Source organism: Chelonia mydas, chromosome 13, assembly GCF_015237465.2.
Source record: "Chelonia mydas isolate rCheMyd1 chromosome 13, rCheMyd1.pri.v2, whole genome shotgun sequence".
In the NCBI taxonomy this organism is placed as follows: Eukaryota; Metazoa; Chordata; order Testudines; family Cheloniidae; genus Chelonia; species Chelonia mydas.
The window spans coordinates 15,288,333-15,307,678 of NC_051253.2; the positions used below are offsets into that span (position 1 = coordinate 15,288,333).

At 42.9% G+C, this 19,346-nt stretch overlaps 1 protein-coding gene across 9 annotated transcripts in view; it reads left to right on the forward strand.

Annotated features, from left to right (window-relative positions):
* The window catches only part of NFATC2 (nuclear factor of activated T cells 2), a 133,501-nt gene that overhangs the window by 10,535 nt on the left and 103,620 nt on the right, over positions 1 to 19,346 (forward strand). For 3 of the 9 annotated variants that reach the window (XM_027822231.3, XM_043526784.1, XM_043526783.1), the window contains exon 2: positions 17,617 to 18,126. In XM_027822231.3, coding sequence (XP_027678032.1) covers positions 17,630 to 18,126 — 497 coding nt within the window. In that variant the 5' untranslated portion in view covers positions 17,617 to 17,629. Of the gene's footprint in view, positions 1 to 6,339; positions 6,904 to 17,093; positions 18,127 to 19,346 lie in introns of those variants that run through there. The other 6 variants (XM_027822229.3, XM_043526785.1, XM_037915613.2 and 3 more) reach the window with 5 other exon arrangements.

The window sequence follows — 19,346 nt, forward strand, 5'->3', positions numbered from 1 at the left end:
ATGATGCGTGTGAGGTCATGCAGTGTGGAGGACACAAAATGGCATCCTCCATGTGCGTTCAAGGGCTGGATGAAATCATCCACTGGGCACAGCCAGTCCTGGAGCATGCAATTCATGCTTTGCATTCAGAGACAGCGCTCCATTACCTTTTTGTCGCTCTCCTCTGGATTCTCTCCAATTTGTCCACATCTTTCCTAAAGTGTGATGCCCAGACTTGGACACCATACTCCCGCTGAGGCCTCAACAGTGCCAAGTAGAGCAGGACACTTACCTCCCATGTCTTATATATGATACTCCTGCTAATACACCCCATATGATACTAGCTTTTTTTTGCAACTGCATCACATTGTTGACTCTTATTCAATTTGTAATGCACTATAACCCACAGATCCTTTTCAGCAGTGCAACTGTCTAGCCAGATGTTCCCCATTTTGTAGTTGTACATTTGATTATTCCTTCCTAAGTGCAGTATTTGCACGTTGTCTTGATTGATTTCTTCTTGTGGATTTCAAACCAATTCTCTAATTTGTCAAGGCTGTTTTGAGTTCTAATCCTGTCTTCCAAAGTGCTTGCAACCCCTGTAATCTTGGTGTCACCTGAAAATTTTATCAGCATACTTTCCAACCCTTTATCCAAGTCATTAATGAAAATATTGAATAGTACTGGACTCAGGACTGACCCTGGCAGAACCCACTAGATACAGATAACAAACCATCCCAGTTTGACCATTGACTACTCTTTGAGTATGGTCCTTAAACGAGTTGTGTACCCACTTTATAGTAATTTAATTTAGAGCACATCTTCCTAGTTTGTTTATGACAATGTTTTTGACACAGTCCAACTGACCTTACTAAAATCAAGATATAGCACATATACTGCTTCCTCCTATCCACTAGGTTAATGACCCCGTCAAAGACAGAAATTAGTTTGGCTTGGCATGGTTTGTTCTTGACAAATCCATGCTGTCTATTCCTTATAACCCTATTATCTTCTAGGTGCTTACATATTGGTTGTTTAATAATTTCTTGGGTATTGAGGTTAGGCTGGGTCCTTTTTGTTCCCCCATTTTAAAGATAGGTACTATTGGTTGCCCTTCTCCAGTCCTCTGGGACCTCACCATTCCTCCAGGAGTTCTCTAAGATAAATGCTAACCATTCTAAGATTGCTTCAGCTAGTTCTTTAAGTATTCTAGAATGAATTTCACCAGGCCCTGCCTCAGAACAAATGTATATATTCTTGATGTATAATGCAACACCTCCTCCCTTTTCTCCCTGCCTGCCCTTCATGAATAAGCTGTACCACCCTACTCCAATACTCCAGTTATGAGATTTATCCCACCAAGGCTCTGTGATGCCAATTAAGGCATGATTTAGCTTATGTATTAATACCTCCAGTTCTTCCTCTTTCTTCCCCATACTCATGCATTTGTGCATAGACGTCTAGAATATTGAGCAGATTCCCCCACTGATTTTCCTCTTGTTGCTTCTGTGACCCTACTGTAATTTTCCATGTCCCACCCCCAACATCTAGCCCTCTGTTAAGGTCACATTTTTTAACGCTTACCTGTGGGCTTTCATCACCTGCCCACTTTGAACCTAGTTTAAAGCCTTCTTCACTAGGTTGGCAAATTAGTGCATGAAGATGCTCTTCCCCTTCTTGGCCAAGTGGACCCTATCTCCTCCCAGTAGCCCCCCTTCCTGGAACAGCATGCCATCAGATGCAGGTGCCAGACAGGCAGTACATCTCCTGAGACATCCTGTCAGGTACCTCCATCCCCCTCAGCAGGGAATCCCTGACCACCAGCACCCTACGCTGCCTCTTGGATGTGGCAGCTATAAGCCTCCCAGCCTTGGGGGTAGGTGAGTCCTCCACAGCCACTGGGGTCTGCTTCTTACCTCCTGTTGCCAGTACAGTATACCAGTTCTGCATCTCAATGGATGGGGGACCTGGATGGCATGTGGAGCACTGTCTACTGCCCAAGATGGCCAGCAGGTTAGATTTTGTCTCATTACTCCCTCTAGACCAGTGGTTCTCAACTGTGGTCCACCGTTTGTTCAGGGAAAGCCCTTGGCACGCCGGTCCAGTTTGTTTACCTGCCGCATCCGAAGGTTCAGCCGGTTGCGGCTCCCACTGGCTGTGGTTTGCCATTCCAGGCCAATGGGGGCTGCAGGAAGGGCGGCCGGCACATCGCTCGGCCCGCGCCGCTTCCCGCACCCCCATTGGCCTGGGGCGGCGAACCGCGGCCAGTGGGAGCCGCGATCGGCTGAACCTTCGGACGCGGCAGGTAAACAAACTGGACCGGCATGCCAGGGGCTTTTCCTGAACAAATGGTGGACCACAGTTGAGAACCACTGCTCTAGACCCTCCCAGGTGTCTTCGTTTATGTTTAAATGGAATGTCCATGGCCCAGGTTTAAAACAACATGGTTTTCTTGGAAGAAAAAAGCTTCATTTTCTATTTCTCGACAAATGATTCGTTCTCAGAAACATTAAGGCTAAGCTTGACACTTAAATCCTTAATGTAGTCACAGGCCAGCTAGAAAGGGGCGGGAATTTAGAATTAGTAGAATTCACTGTTTGTCGTGGTTGAATCCATGCTCTTTCCTTTTTGGGGGGCAGGAGGGCTAATAATGATGGTGGTGACTACCACCACCATTGACATCTGTTTCTTGGGTACCCCAGAGTACTATCCTAAGACCACAAATATTGCAATTTGATGTTCTAACTACATTTAAATAATGGTCCCAATGATGGAAGGCTGGTGCTTCCTCAAACACATACCTGGCAGCCATTGCGTACATTTTAAAAAATTTTCTTCAAATGGAAACTTTTCAGAATAGCTCAGGCTTTCCAAGGCAGCAGCAACTATCCTCTGAGATGGCGCAATAGCAGATATAAGTTCTTCAGGATGCCTTCAGAGCCAAAACCCACTGGCAGCAATGCTTTCTGAGGTGGCCTCTTTTTCTAATCCCACTAGCCAAGACCACTAACCTCAGAAACAGGATAGACCCTCAAACTGTAGTACCTATTCTCAACAGCAGCAGCAGCAGGGCCCTGACTCCACTAGTAACACAGATTCTATGAAACCACACCTAGAGATCAAGGGAGAGAGAGGGACCGTAGAGATTTTAAAGAGTTGTCTCAAGCTTGACTACAGAAGTAGCACTGGATCTTTTTCAAGGTGACTCAGGGGCCCCAGCAGTAACATAAGAGACATTTCAGGCAAGGAGGAAGCATCATATTCCATGAAAGGAGGCAAATAAATGGCCAGTGAGCCTCTCTCTGTTTTTCTTACATTAGTGCTGATAAAGTGGAAACCTTGTCAATTGTCTTTCCTGGCTGTTTTGGCAATATGTGCAGAAAAAAGCTCAAGTTGCTCACTCCAAGGAAGCTATTGTGTTCCTATGTACATTTTGCATGAATTAAGTGTGATATTGCCCTCTTAATCTCTGTTGGGTTAAAATATAGTATCAATGAAAGCATAATGTTCAGTCAATTAAGGACTAGACTATGATTCTTCTCTGTCTGTTTAAATTGTATCATGCAGTGTGTACTTGTGGAGAAAATACCACTAGACTTCATGGCATTCCTAACCATCTGCTTCTGTAAATATCAGAGTTGTGTGTGCAACTACAGTAACAGCACAGGCAAACTAGGTACACAATAGCACCTGCCTTTTTGAAAATCTAGCTTCAAATATTTCATGACACTTTCTGTGATAGTGGGAGTGTTAGCATGTTATTCAGGTCATATTCCAGTGAGGGTAATTCTCTTTGCCTACCTGAAACTACAAGAGGAATAACACATTTATCTGAGCATAAACTTTCGTGAGCTACAGCTCAATTCAGTGGATCCACTGAATGCATCCGATGAATTGAGTTGTAGCTCATGAAAGCTTATGCTCAAATAAATTGGTTAGTCTCTAAGGTGCCACAAGTCCTCCTTTTCTTTTTGCGAATACAGACTAACACGGCTGCTACTCTGAAACCTACAAGAGGAATGTTATTGCATTTATTATCTTCTTCATTTCATGTCAGGAAGTATCGACCGATATACCCCTCCAATGTTCCATCCCATTAGTAGCTTCACTTCAATAGTGGATGAAGACGCTATATAAATGTAATATATTCAATATCAGCTTTTAAACGGTTATTATTTGTACCTGGTGGAAGTCGCAATGTGTGAAATGCTTTCCAAATAAAGACAAAGGCACATTATCTGCCCCAAAGAGCTTACATTCTTAAAAATGACAAAACAAAGAGAAGTTGGACCAAAGATATTATGTCACCCATCTTGTCTTTCAAAACTAAGAGACATGAAAAGTAGAGGAAGGGGGACCAAAAGTGCCAGCAAGTGTTGGCTACATTATAATAGTGAGCAGAAGGATAGTCCAGTGGCTAAGGCACTAACCTAGGACTTGGGAAACAGATTCACCACTGATTTCTTGTGTAACCTTCTATAAGTCACTTAGACCCAGATCTTTAAAGATAGTGGGATGTAGGCTCCCAAGTGCCTAAATCCCTTTTGAAAAATGAGGGTTAGGTGCCTAAATCAGTGAGACATTGCAACTCTGAGCGCAGCAACACCTAAATATCTTTAAAAACCTGCGCCTAAGTGAAATGCTGAAGGGTAAAAAGGCCTCTTTGTGCCTCCTTCCTCATCTCTACAGTGGGAATAATAGCACTTTTCCCTACCTCACTGGACAAATTAAAGGACTGAGAGCTCCTCAAATGCTATAGTAATGAGAGTCCTGTAGATACCTAGATAGTACAACACATGCTTAAGAAATAAAACATATAGTACCAGTATACTGAACCCCACATGGCAGCCATGTCCCAGGCCTCACAGCAGAGGTGAGTTTCTAGGAAAGATTTTAGGCAGGAGGGGGTAGCAGCTTTGTGGACTAGCTCAGGAAGGATGTCCTGTGAATTGAGGCAAATCTGGAGCTGGTTGGTGGAGAAGCTGATTAAGGGGGTCTGGAGGCTGGTTGCATTGGTAGTGTGGTCAGTGGGAAGTGCATAAAGGGACTTGGATGGATGGCTTTGTAAGATTATTTTTCCCCATGAGCAAGGATTGAGCAGAATAGAGGCCTCTGAATATGGACACAAAATTTCTCTTTCCTAAAGGCATCCTTTCCAGAGAGGCCAGTCCTTGTTTGCTGGATAGGTCCAATCCAAAACCTGCCTACTGTCGTACACCGGACTTAGTGAAAATCCACAGATGATTGAAATTGAAGGAGTGAGAACTGTATGAAGCAGTGGCTGGGGGCAGAGCAGGGGCTGGCTGGGATGCAACAGACCCTCCAGAGCACATAAAACAAGTGCAACGACCTGAACAATCCCAGGAGTGGGGAGGGAGGATCCAGGAGGAAGAATTTTATTCAGCATAGAAAAAAATGATAGCCTGGGGAAGGAAGCTGGCTGAACAAGGCTGCCCTAGGCAGTTTGCTGCTTTTAGCAAATTTCTGGCCATACCTCTATGGTCCATACTATCCACAACAGCCTCCTGTTTGCCATTTAAGCTCTCTATTAAATTAAGGCCTTTTTGTATCCCATGTGTTTGTTCTTTTCACTTTCACTTTTCATTTCCTCCTCTCTATTTTTCCCCTTCTACTACATCTCTCCTTATCTCGTCCACCAGATTTGTAAAATCTAGTTTGCTGTATTGTGAAAATACTTGGTCCCTTTCCTTCCTTTTCTTCTTTTCCGTTGTGTCCTCCCCGGCCTTCTCCCTTCCCCTCCTCTGTTCCTCCTTTCTTCGCTCTGTGGATTCCCCCTCCCCAGGCTCTCTGGATGGATTCATCTCCTTCCAGCCTCTCTCACATACTCTCCTACTGCCCTTCCCCAAACCACTTTTGCCCCTGCACATGCCCACTTGCTTCACCCCCCTCCCCGCCCCAAATCATCTCTCCCTCCTACACGCTCCCCACCCAGGCACATGCAGAATTCCTTATCAAAGGCTCCCACCCTGAACTAAAAACCCACCAAGGCAGCTAAAGGCTCTCCCCACAACACATGCACACCCCCCCTTGCATGCACATACGTGTAGGCTCCTTTCTGCACTCCCCAAAATATGTAGCCCCCACCCCGCTTTCAGATGCGGCCTCCCCTCTCTCCAGCTCCCCAGTGCCCAGGGTTCTCTTATCTCTTGCTCCTGACCGAGCTCCCTCTCTGACCCCCCTCATCCTGCTTGCATTACAGGAGCCCTTCCCTGCTGCAAACTCCCCGCGTTCCCCGGGTTGATAGTCCTGCCAATTACAGGGCAGTGTCCCCTCTCTCCCCACCCCCACCCAGCCACCCTTTTGCTGGTTGCAGGAGGGGGCTCCTCCTCCCTCAGGCAGGACCCGCCTCCAAGCAGCAGGTGGCTGCTGAGAACAGGAAGTTGACACTGTTCATCTAGTTAATTTCACACTCTTGTCACTGAGCTGCTGTGTGACAGGGGGTAGGAGCGGGGGATCTCAGCCTGGGATCACTCACCCATCACACAGACAGCCGGGAACTCCTCACCTCACCATCCCATTCCGGATTATTTAGACAGACCAGAGTGGACCTTGCTTGAAAAGTGCCGCTGACTGAGCTGAGAGGTGATAACAGGAGCCCGGGAGATTTTTTTTTTTCTTTTTCTTTTTCAACTCCCGTTTCCCCTCATACTTGGAAGGATCTTGGTTTTTGGTGGGCGTGAAATTTACAGCTTTTCAGCCAGGGAGGTGAACTTTTTTTGCCCCCATCTCCTCTCTCTGTTAATAAAGCAGGACTTGGCCAGGCGACACAGATGAGTTCCACCCATAAGGATCCGGAGTTTGACTCACAGCAGGGGGACCATGACCCAAATCAAAATGTCAGCCCTCAAGAGGAATTCGACTTCTCGATATTATTCGATTATGATTACTTGAAGTGTATAGAAGGTTTGTGGCGACTACCCATTAAAAAAAAACAGCTTAAAACCCCGTGCCCCTGGATATATGAAATAATGGCTTCAAAGTACTGAGAGTGTATGTACTATGTAGGGCTTTGTGCCCGGGATGAGCCTGGTCCTTCTAGAACTTGGGCAGAAGTAACTGTATTTCAGGGGAGGGCTTGATTGCGCTTTCGGGAGAGATCGAGTTGTTTTCTCCAGTTAACCCTAAGGGGGCGGTAGGGAAATGCTACAGTCTCTGGTGAGGTTACAATATCCGTTGTGGACCGTTCTTTGAGCTTCTTTGTATTAGCAAAAGGAAAGGAAGATAAAGAAAACTTCACATGCTACTCATCGTGCAGTAGCAACAGTGTATCCGTTAGACTGTTTGCTTTGGTTGTAATGGGATGAATGACTAGAGAGCTGGCAGATGAATTTAATCACAATGGCAAAACACAGCCAGTGAACCCATGTAATATATACTGCCTTGTGTTTTTAAAAAATTGGGTAATGCAGAAGAGAGCGAAACATGATTTAAACTGTGTCAGATCATTTCAATTTGTTGTTTTTAAACACTTCCTTACTGTGGCTCCCATCCTGCAAAGACTTACCCACCTGCTGAATTTTACTTGTATGAGTTGTTCACCATTGTAACGTTACATGTGCATAAATCTTTGCAGGAGTGAGGCCTAAATTATACTTTACTGGAGTGACTAATAGCGAGCGAAATGATTATTTTACAAGTTAGTTTTAGGTGAATTGTGTGGTAGCTTTAAAATTATTCTAGTGTTCAGATCCTTTATAAGACGATAACAACCAATCGCTAAGGCAAGGTAGATTGGCTACATCTAGTGACTTGAATGACTGGAGGCACTCTCCTGCCCTTTCTAAAATACTTTGCACATCAGTGTCAATCATGCCCAGTTATGCAATGGAATTGACTATAGTTGAGGATGCCGTACTATACTCCCTATGACTAGCATCATCTTGAAGAGGGTATCTTGAAAGTTGAATTTAAAACCAGAGTCCTGTGTGCTACCTGACATCATAAATGACTGGGTTAAAGGACTAGATGGATTTAAAATTTTGAGGCGAAAAAAACTGGATGGGCCTGAACCAAAACCCAAAATCATTCCTGAATTTTGAGGAATTTTCTAGTTCCAAACTACAATTTGAGTCCATCCAGAAAAAAAGGGGGTGGGTGGACATTTTTTATCCTGCTAAGCCCATATAAGCCTGAGTTGCTGTGAAGGTTGATATGTGAATATATGTCTTCCCACTCCCCACCCCCAAAGTTACATGTTAAGCCGGTGGTTCTCAACCAGGGGTACACATACTCCTGGGGGTACACAGAGGTCTTCCAGGGAGTTTCATCAATTCATCTAGATATTTGCCTAGTTTTACAACAGGCTACATAAAAAGCACTAGCAAAGTCTGTGCAAACTAAAATGTCATACAGACAATGACTTGTTTATACTGCTCTATGTACTTACATTTCAGCGTATACTATAATATTTATATTTCCATTGATTTATTTTATAATGTTATGGTAGCAATGAGAAAGTAAGCAATTTTTCAGTAATAGTGTGCTGTGACACTTTTGTATTTTTATGTCTGATTTTGTAAGCAAGTAGTTTTTAAGTGAGGTGAAACTTGGAGGCGCGCAGGACAAATCAGACTCCTGAAAGGGGTACAGTAGTTTGGAAAGGTTGAGAGCCACTGTGTTAAGCTTTCCAGGCCTAATGAAACTAAGCATGCTTGATTTCTTACTATTTGTTAGCTAAGTGATCTAAAATACACAGCGTTCCTGTCCCCTAAAATTTCCAGTCTAAACTATATAGCAACAGTTGACAGGACACAGAGAAGGGAATAACTAGGATTTAGTTTTTGAGACGGAATCATTTTTTGTGGGCACTGCAAAAGAAGTTAATTTTCTAGGAAGGATTTGAATGAAGAGAATGTAATGGCATTCCACATTGGAATTGGAAGAGTGTTCAGTGCATAGGGGGCTGTGTGGCAGAAGGAGATAAATTATGGCACGATTAGCACATAGATTCTTTTTATTGCTGCATTCCTAGGCACAAGCAATGTAATAGAAGCAGGATGGTTAATATAATCTAAAGTTTATCGTAAATCCACATTATCTGTTAGGTTTAATACAATTTCAAAGTTGCTAAAGTAAACCAGTGACTGTTAATGGCAATTATTTTAATGAAAAACATATTTCAGTGAAGTCTTCAGACTCTTTTTTCATTCATCTCTTAAGTGTAGAGGCTAGTGCTGAGTAGTCTTTCGTGGGAAACTCCACAGGATATCGTAGTACGTAGGAGGGTGCAGAAAGCTTCAGCTTCTCAACCACACTAATGGTGAGCAGTGTACACTTGTAGAGAGATGTAACTTCCTTCTAGAGCCTGCTTTCCCTGTATTTGAATGGCTAGAAACCATAATTACTATTAATTTTGTTTGTTCCCAAGATGGAAATAATTAGCATAAGAAACAGCACAACAAAATACTAGCATTGTAATCTGGACAACATTCCCTGTCTTTGAAAAGACACCATTCAGAATCCGTAAGCAATTCGTGGACATCAGTAACCTTCAATGTACTAATGTTGACAATGGAACAGAAAATTTAAAATTTAAAGAAAAAGCTTTAATCCATGTCAAGCTAGTTGTAGTTGAAGGTGATTGGTTTTGAGAGATTTTGGCCACATCTCAGCAGGAGCAAGGTAAACAGGTCCTTTTCAGTTTTAGATTCAAAACACAGCCAAAGCCATAGGAGTGTCTTTGGATCCTAGGTTTTGAATCCAGTTCATACATTCAGAGACATTGAGACTCTGGTTTTGCCTTATGGACTAGGATGCTCAGCCCACCTCTCCTGGCCAACCCTATAATAGCAAGTCACTGTAAACATGGCAAAGAGGATTCATTTTTTTGGCAAGGAAACAAATGTCAATTTCAGGCTTCAGGATTGGAGCCTGGGGGAAATTTGTTTTAGACAAATGAAAAAAAAATACTGTAACTTGACAGTGTCCTTTTAAGCTTGTGTCTTAAAACTAGTATCTATACTACAATCTGTTGCCATGGAAAAGACAGCAATATCCTTATTGAAAGCAGTTGGCCGTCTCCAGTGCTTATATGTGCCTGAGACAACAGGAACATGGGCTGCTATAAAAACAACAGAGAGAAAAAAAAAGGGTAAATAAAAATCCAACCATCAATATTATTAATATTGGATTTTCATCTCTAAGCCAAGCATTTACATAGGCAGGCGTGTAGTAAAAAGGTGCCACTTTCCACTTTGCCTTTCTTTTTTAACTTTGATCTCAAGGTTTTCATTAGCTATCTTCTTCTGATGGTAGTAAAACTAGAAATGCCAGCTAGTAACAGGCTGAACTGAGAGGTTTGTTTAGATAAACAGACTTCTGGAATTCTGAAAAGAGGGTGTGTTGTACTGTAGGGATGAGCGGTACGTTTTCCCATGGTAACCGAAGGTGTGTGTAATATTTTTTTATTCCCTTGAAGATGCACCTGACCAGTGCTTTGAGGACTTCTTAGTTCTGCTTTCTTGATTTTATCTAATTTTAAAACCTGACCTTGAGACACATCTTTTTCTGTTGCTCAGAGACAATGTCTTCTTGAAAACCCATCTGCTGAATTTCTTCCAGTCGAAGATCACCATTCTCCATTTTTGGCTGAGAGGCTACAAATTCTCATAAGCCTCTGATGGTTGGGAGTCAGAAAGGAACTTTGTGTATGAGCAGGTTACACCAACCATTCTGTACGGTTTTGTACATCTTAATAGATGTTTCAGAGTACTGGCTACCGTGGGATATAAAATGCTGGACTAGATAGACCACTGATCTGATCCAGGAAGGCAATTCCTATGTTCTGGAATGAGATGTGTTCTCTGATTGCTATCAGACAATCTGTTGGTGACTAGTTATGTTCCATTAATACTGAGGATTCAGAATGGGACACCATTTTTTGTAGAGTCATTTGAGACCCATAAAAATGTCTCTGTAAAATGATTGAGGACAAATTTTGCCCTAAGATACAAGCAAGTGCCACTAACAACAATGAAAGTTGGTGTGCATATCTTGAAGGCAGCAGTTGTCTCTGGGCACAACCTTTTGCTAACATCTTCAACCCAATGTAGTTATAATCTTTTACACAGATTTAAAGGGACACTGCCAAAGTTGATAAGTCAAATCTGGGACCTGGCTTCTTTTGTTTTCAATCTCAATGTAATTTCCTCATTCCCTCCTCCCTCCCCCCGGCCTTCCCCCTGCCACAAAATAAAGTATTTTTTACTGCTTTTATTAAAAGAAAAAATATCAGCATCCCAGTCCTGGTAAATAGCTGTACAATAAACAAACCAATATGCACAGCCCAGAGTTCATCAGCAGCCCTGCAATAAAGAATCCAACATGCACATTAGAGAGAATTACTCTTACTTATGAAACCAACTTTCACTCTACACTTCCAAGTAGTTAGTGTAAATAACAGAAGAAAGGGCTTTTTCAAATATATGAAAAATATCTTTACTGTGTCGTTTCAATTACGTAGTTTATGTAATTTAACATTCTATGGGCAGGATTCTCCTTTCACCCTGGTGCAAATAAGAAATAACTCCATTAAAATCAAGGGAGTTGCACTGTTGCAAAACTGGTATGAGATCCAAATCAGCCCATTACTTTGAATTCTCTTGATTCCTGCATCCTGGATGGTGCTATCTTTAGCTTTTCTGAGATGATTTTTCACAAATCCATCATGGTTGTGCTCTGTCTCTAAATTCATGCTAATTGGCCAGATCACATTTGGCAGTCTAAGCAGCTCTGAAGTTGCAAGTAATACAAAATACGAGAAACTTTCATGCTGTGGAAATCTTGAATATACAGGAGCCTGAGGCAGCTTTCCTTCCTTATGCACTTTAACTGCCCATCAAAGTCAGGAGAGTTTTGGAATACAGAGTTTTTGATCCTTAAACCCACTTATCTTTCTTCTGTGTGGCTTAATTTTATGTGTTCTTAAAAATAAACTCGAGTGACAATTCTTCTTCATGTAAGCTAGGGTGTGTGTGTGTGTAGGGGGCGAGGAGTCTCCAATCACCAGGTGGTTGTATGAGCTTTCTGATGCATTTGGACGTAAGTTTAATATATCTATATCTTATTATTTATATTATGGTAGCACCTAGGAACCCCAATTGTGACAGGCACTGTAGAGCTAAGCACCAGAGAAGACAGCCCTTACAACAGAGAGCTTGCAGTCGAGGTTTTAGGATGCCATAGATGGGTGAAACAGACATAGCCTTAAAGCTGTGGGGTTTGGCTAGACAGACGGAAGTGTGGATGCCTGTCTGAACCTAGGGAGGGCCTCACAAGAAGACTCAAAACCCCACCGCCCAAAAAATTCCCCCAAACCTTTCCCAACAGGCTCATTGTACCTGTCATTATCTGCTTGCAAGGAAGGAGACTCTGACCCCCTTTGCTGCTTTCAGGGGAAGAGCACTAGGGCCATTCCCCTAACATCTTCAATGGGGGAGCAGTAGTATGCGGCTTCTCCCTGCCTCTTTCTCTCACCCCAAGGTGCTCCTGTTTCTCTCCGACCTGAGGTCCTGCCATTTGTCCCCCCTGCTCCATTTCAGTTTATTTTTCGTGTTCACACAGCACCACTGATGCATCTTTGTCCTCACAGCACAACTAATTACCCCCCTCACTCCACTGCACAAGCCCCTACAGTGAAGCTGTAAAAAAGTGGATGGTCAGCCCCAGGGAGAATTTCTGCCCTCCGCCCCCTAGACTTGCTGCCCAAGCTATGCATTTGCTATGGTTCTATCATCACCTGGAAGGGAGGGGGCCAGGGTAGTGCAGCCACTGTTTGGGGCCATCTGGCTGAATCCTCCCCCAGGCACTCCCAGTGTTTGGGCTGCTCTGCACGTTTGCTGGTGCCTGTGAATGCAGACGGAAAGCAGCCGGGCAGAGCCCTCAATTGGCTTGCCCCGCATGTGGAGAAACCACCTTACTTCCCCTCTCAAAGGCAGGAGACTGGCATTGTTTACAAAAACAAACTCCTGTGGTGCTCAAGCGGGGGAGCTGGGATGTTGGCTGAGTTTATTCCTTCCTCGAACAGAGTCCAAAACCCAGCAACTGCGCTAGCCAGACAGGGACTATTGAGAACTATGTGTCTGCTAATTAGGGGCCCTATCCTGCTTCCACTGAAGTTAAAAGACAAAACTCCCCGACTTCAATGGGAACCAAATTGGGCCCTAAATGAAAGAATGGTTTAAATTTAAAGCAGGAATTGCTGCTTCGCACCAACCTTCTCTTCTTTCTTCCTGCAGCAAAGTCACAATGCTCTATTTGTAACATCACAATCATTTCTATGGCGACAGACTGTGATGTCACAAACACATGGGTTATAGCCATACCACTTCAGACAGTGATTTCATTGCATCTCCTAAGCTCAGCAGAGTTGGGATTTGGATGGGAGAACTCCAAGAAAAACCTAGGTACTGCAGGAAGTTATGTTGATTCAGTGTGTGGCAGCCTTCCCTCTGAAGCAGACCTGAGCCAATATACTGGAGTGGTTCTAGGGAATTCACTGGTTGCTGGAGGTGCTCTCTTTTGCATGAGAGGTAATACTGAGGCCTTGGCCATTTTTTTTGGTCAGTGAAGATCCTCAGGCATGTTTTTTTCAAGGCGATGTTCAGAGATGTTCTGCTTAGTGCTTTGATCAGATTCCCGTGATGCTGCCTGCTCTATTGATAACTTATGCAGATGGTTTTAATTTTCACTGTGTGTAGTGTTGCTGCCATGTTTTCGTGGTGGGTGAGCGATCTCGGACGATATAGTCTGTAAAGGTCTTTGGAATGTCTGAGGATGAAAAGTGCTATATGAATCTAGGTTCATGTTGTTGCTCGTTGCTGTGAATCATAGCAGGAATGCGAATTCCCCTGCTTGACCCTGGAGTGAAAGTGACTGTTGAAGTATTTTGTTATGTTAATAATAAGCAAAGTCATCTTAGAATGATGCTCATCACAATAATTTTATTGTATTAATAGTTCTTCAACATTTATTCTTGTGTGAATTAAAATTTGTCTTTATTAGATCTCTGCAGCTCATTTTAAAAACCTGTGAAGGAGTGAGGTCTGTTAGCAGCAGCATCTTTGAAAATTCCATATATAGGACAATTTCTTTTCTTTCCTCTTGCCCTCCATGCACACACACACACACACACACTCCTGAAAAACTGCACCACTTAACAAATGTAGCTAAGGATCTGGAGTCAGGAATTGTAATGCTTCCACATTGTGCTATCTCATCATCTGTCTGTCTATGTGCCCATATCACATTGCTATGTATGGTAGGGACCATAGTTGATCTGGGAACTGAAACATGCAATCATTTTACTGTTCCTTGGTGTGAAATCGATCAGCCTAGAGAACCGTCCCATGATTACTGAGACAATGTAGAAGTTTAAGTTCCTATAGTGTTGAGATCAGTCCTGCTCTAGTTGGGGGGCTGATTTTGCTCTCACTTACACCAGTGTAAATCAGGAGCAATTCCACTGAAATCAAAGGAAGGGACATTTTGCATGAACGAGAAGGGGCATGTTGCCTTGTACAGTAGTGGTGTGGGATGAGTTCCTCTTGTATGAAATGATGTGTAGGATCAGCCTACTGTGGTTAGGTGCCACAGAACTTGGGTGATCTGGATGACAGTCAGTTTCCATGGATACCAAGATTTGATATTTGAGATCAACAATGCCAAAATGTATCTGGCTCAAGATTTAGTTACTTCTAATTTGTTATCCCTATAAGCAGTCTTTTACTGTGATGAAATAAGGCAACTGCTAACAGGAGCCTGAAGAAATCTGCAAGTGGGATTCTGAGAGCCTTCTGTGGCTCTGTCAAATAAACATTTGGGAGGCATTTTTGAGGCATAAAAGATAAGGGGGAAAAAACCACACAGAATTTCTGTTTAAATGCAGCATCCCAGAGGCTGTGCAAAATGTGCAGAACAAAAAAACAGAACTAGTCAACATTAGTGGGTTTTGGTATTTTGGGTTTTTTGTGAGTGGGGGTCATGTTTTGTAGCAAATTAGAAAGAGTCATTTTACCAGGAACTCAGAACATTTTATAATTTTTTTTCACTTGGAAAGTGATCTGGGAAAGTGGGGGAATAATGAGTTTACGTTTATAAGTAAAGATGGATTTGAAACAGGGAAGCCAACTTTTGAATTCCTGCATGCTTTCAATGCAAAACTGCCATTGTATCAGGAAAAAAGAAATACTAAAGGATGTGAAAAGTCCCCTGAAATAAAATGTAATTGTGTATGTGAGAGCGTGAGCAAACATTTCATGGAAAAACATACAGTACTTTTGTAAGATGCACAATTGGCACCTCCCGCGTTACACATGTAATACTGGTCTCTTGCATGGAGTGCTGTTTGGGAATGACTAGGAGAATAAGGTGGAACAGTTATTTAGATATTTTAATGATGGGCTGTTCGTCTGCAATAGGTACAGCTAGCCCAGGGTGAATTCATTATTGTCTATAATTTTGTTTAGTAAAAAATATCTGTCAGGTGTCATTTTGGTGAAACTGTATCAGCAGTGCAGCTAACATATGTGTGTTCATTAAGTCTGGGGGTCGAGTGCTGCTCTCACTGGGCATGATTCTGCTCTCACTGACAGATGCTATTCAGGAGTAATTCCACTGAAGCTGATAGCAGTGGACTGGTGAACCTCTGTGTGAAATCAGAATCAGGCCCATTGACATCAATGGGAGTTTTTCTATTGACTTCCAAGGCAGTTGAGCAGGGACTGTGGCTTGCAGCCCCTGGGCATCCCACTCTATTTGAAAAAAATCTAGATTCTTAGATAATTATAGGCTTTGGCCTGCAACCCTACTTGCATAAGCAAAGATTCTAGGATTGAGCCTTGACGTCTTCTGCCGAACCATGTACTCCTTATTCAGACAAAATGCTCTTTGACTTGAAATCAAGAAATAATTTGCCTGAATAAGAAATAGGTTGGCTTCCTTGTACATATTTAATTTGTAAATACTAACTGTACAGTATGTTTTCTGATTACTCGTGCTCACTTGTTTGGGACTTATTACATGCTTTGATGAGGAAATATGAAGCCAAATAAGCTGTCACACAGAATTATTGGGCGACACAAGCTATGTGAGACAATATCTTTTATTGGACCTTCTGCTGGTAGAAGGGACAAGCTTTTGAGCTCCACAGAGTTCTTCTGGCCTGGAAAAGGTAACCAGAGATAAATACAAGGTGGGCCAGATTGTTAAGCATATGGTTGCAATAAACCACTGAAAATGAACTGGGCAATTAACACTTCTGCAGTCAAGGACAAAAGAGGCTTAGTAGGTTACAAATTGTTGTAATGAGCCATAAAGCCAGTGTCTCTGCTGAGACCATGATTTTTAGTGTCAGGTTAGATGTGGATTGATAGATCAGTCCTTGTTCTCAAAGGTACAGGCGTTGACACTGTGACACTCTGGTTACATTTTCCAGGCCTGAAGAAGAGCTTTGTGAAGCTCAAAAACTTGTCTCTTCCATAAATAAGATATTAGCTCACCCACCTTATCTCTCTCATGTCCTGGGACCAACAAGGCTACAACCACACTGCAAACACCGAATTAATTGGTAATTTATATATTTATATTGAACTTTGTTTTCATGAAGCATGTTTGACCTAGCCTTTGCCATATAAGAAAATGGAAAAACACTTTTTTGTCTTTTAGTTTTATTCAGCCCCTTTGGGATCTGGTTTTGTGACATGTTAGGTCTCAGTCCAGCTCCTGGCAGATAAAAATATACAAAAATCACATCACCACAATTGGCAGTAATTTGTACCCTGTTGGCAGTGTCAGCAGAGAGGCCAAAGATTAAAGAGGCATGGAAACTGACCTACCGTCTCACCCCCACAGGTGACCCCATGTCAGGGTTCAGGTAGCAGTAGATTGGCAGGACAGTGTGGAGAAGTTTGCAGTGTCACTGTCCATCCTGTGCCTGTTCTGAGGATTTAAGCTTCCCGAGCTTAGCAAAAAACCAATAACCTACTATTCACCTAATAGCAGATCACATCCATTTTATCAATATGCATTTTTTAATCCATGATTGCTCAGCTTCTGTAGTAATATCTATAGTCTTAAAGAGACCCTTCTTTTTCCAGAAGAATCGACTCCTTCACATAAAACCAACAGCCCACCCACTGGAGTTACATACCCTCATGATGATGTCTTGGACTATGGCCTCAAGCCATACAGCCCCCTGGCTTTTCCTAATCTTTCTGCAGATCACATGGGCAGATATGGACAGCCAGATAGCATAGGGTCAAAATGCAACTTGGACCCTGTAAAGTCTGGGGCCTCTGCTTTGAGCCCTAGGATTGAGATCACTCCATCCCATGAACTGATTCATTCAGGGGTTCCCTTCCGCAGCAGAGACACAGATCTTTTGGTAGAACATCAGTCCAACTCAGCCACCGCTAGCCCAAGGTTTACACTGCCTGTCCCTGGCTTTGAGGGCTACAGAGAACCGCTGTGTTTGAGCCCAGCTAGCAGCGGCTCATCTGCAAGTTTCATTTCAGAGACAAATTTCTCTCCTTACACATCACCATGTGTTTCACCAAATAATGGTCCTAGTGATGACCTTTGTCCACAGTTTCAAAACATCCATACTCATTATTCCCCTAGAACCTCGCCAATAATGTCACCACGAACAAGCATCACGGAGGATACCTGCTTGGGACCACATTCACCATCACCCCGTCCCAACTCAAGGTCTTCATCGCCAGGTGCAAAACGGAGGTACTCTTGCACTGAGCTCTGCAACACTCAGCCGCCTTCCACTTCTCCACGACAGTCAAGAACCCCTTCTCCACAAGCCTCTCCTCACATCCCTTTGAGAGAAGACAGCTCTTTGCTCACTTACACCCAGTTGCCCAGCTCTTCTAGTCTCATGGATGCTATGAACAACCTTAGCACGGATCCTCCCTGTGGTGTTCCCATGAAAATTTGGAAAACCAGCCCTGATCCCCCATCAGTGCCTTCACACAAAAACAGTATTCCATGTCACGTCTTTCAGACCGTTGATTACCTTGGGCCTTGTGATCAGGAAGACAGGAGAAACTCAGCACCTGAATCCATTTTGTTAGTACCTCCGTCTTGGCCAAAGCAGCTGGTGCCTGCAATACCCATCTGCAGGTATGTTGAACTTTTCACATTTTTGTATTTTTCACTGGCTAGGTTTATTCCTTGACTCTCATCAAATTCTTCACAGCTACGCTGCATTACTGTAAAGAGTCGTATAAACAGATCGACTTTACCAGTGGAGGCACTGTATGTAATTTATTCAGCGCCACTGGCACGCTTCAAAGACGAATACTGTTTCCCTCCCAAGAAGCTTACGGTATAAGGCCCCCAGTCCTGCAGTATGCTTCACCAGTGTTGGTCCTTGTGTGAGGTTCCTTTACCGCAGATCATGCTGTAGGACGGGTGCCTCAGTATGCGGCGATGTATTTGGAAATTATGGATTCAATCCTTTGTGGTACCGAATGCTTTCAAGTCTCACTGATGTGATTCCAGTGGGAACTGAAGCTACTCAGCATCCCACAGATTTGGACCCTGTGTGATTTAACACATTATCCTCTAGTAACCACCAATCTACTGCGAAAATATAGAGGACATTAAATTCTATGGGTTGCCTGATCAGAGGAGTCTTTGCTGAAGTTTATCTCAATGAGGTAATCATTGGTTAAGATCCATTGCCAGCACTGAACATATTTTCTCTTACCGTAATTTTATAATATTAGATTCTCCTGTACTTTAATAACCGGGAAATGCAGTATCTGGTAAGAAATGTTAGCATTTTATAGATGTTTTTTGTGCATTATTATCCTTGTTTTCATGTGTATTATACATCACTTTTTATATAAACAAAAACAAAAAAACCCACAGTTTACACAACTGTTAAGTAAGTGGAGATTTATTATTTCACAAAAAGAACAGGAGAACTTGTGGCACCTTAGAGACTAACAAATTTCTTTGAGCATAAGCTTTCGTGGGCTACAGCCCACTTCATCGGATGCATAGAATGGAATATATAGTAAGAAGACATATATATACATGCAGCAAAGGTGGAAGTTGCCATACAAACTGTGAGAGGCTAATTAGTTAAGATGAGCTATTATCAGCAGGAGAAAAAAAACTTTTGTAGTGATAATCAAGATGGCCCATTTAGACAGTTGACAAGAGGTGTGAGGATACTTAACTTAGGGAAATAGATTCAATATGTGTAATGACCCAGCCACTCCCAGTCTCTATTCAAACCCAAGTTAATGGTATCTAGTTTGCATATTAATTCAAGCTCAGCAGTTTCTCGTTGGAGTCTGTTTTTGAAGCTTTTCTGTTGCAAAATTGCCACC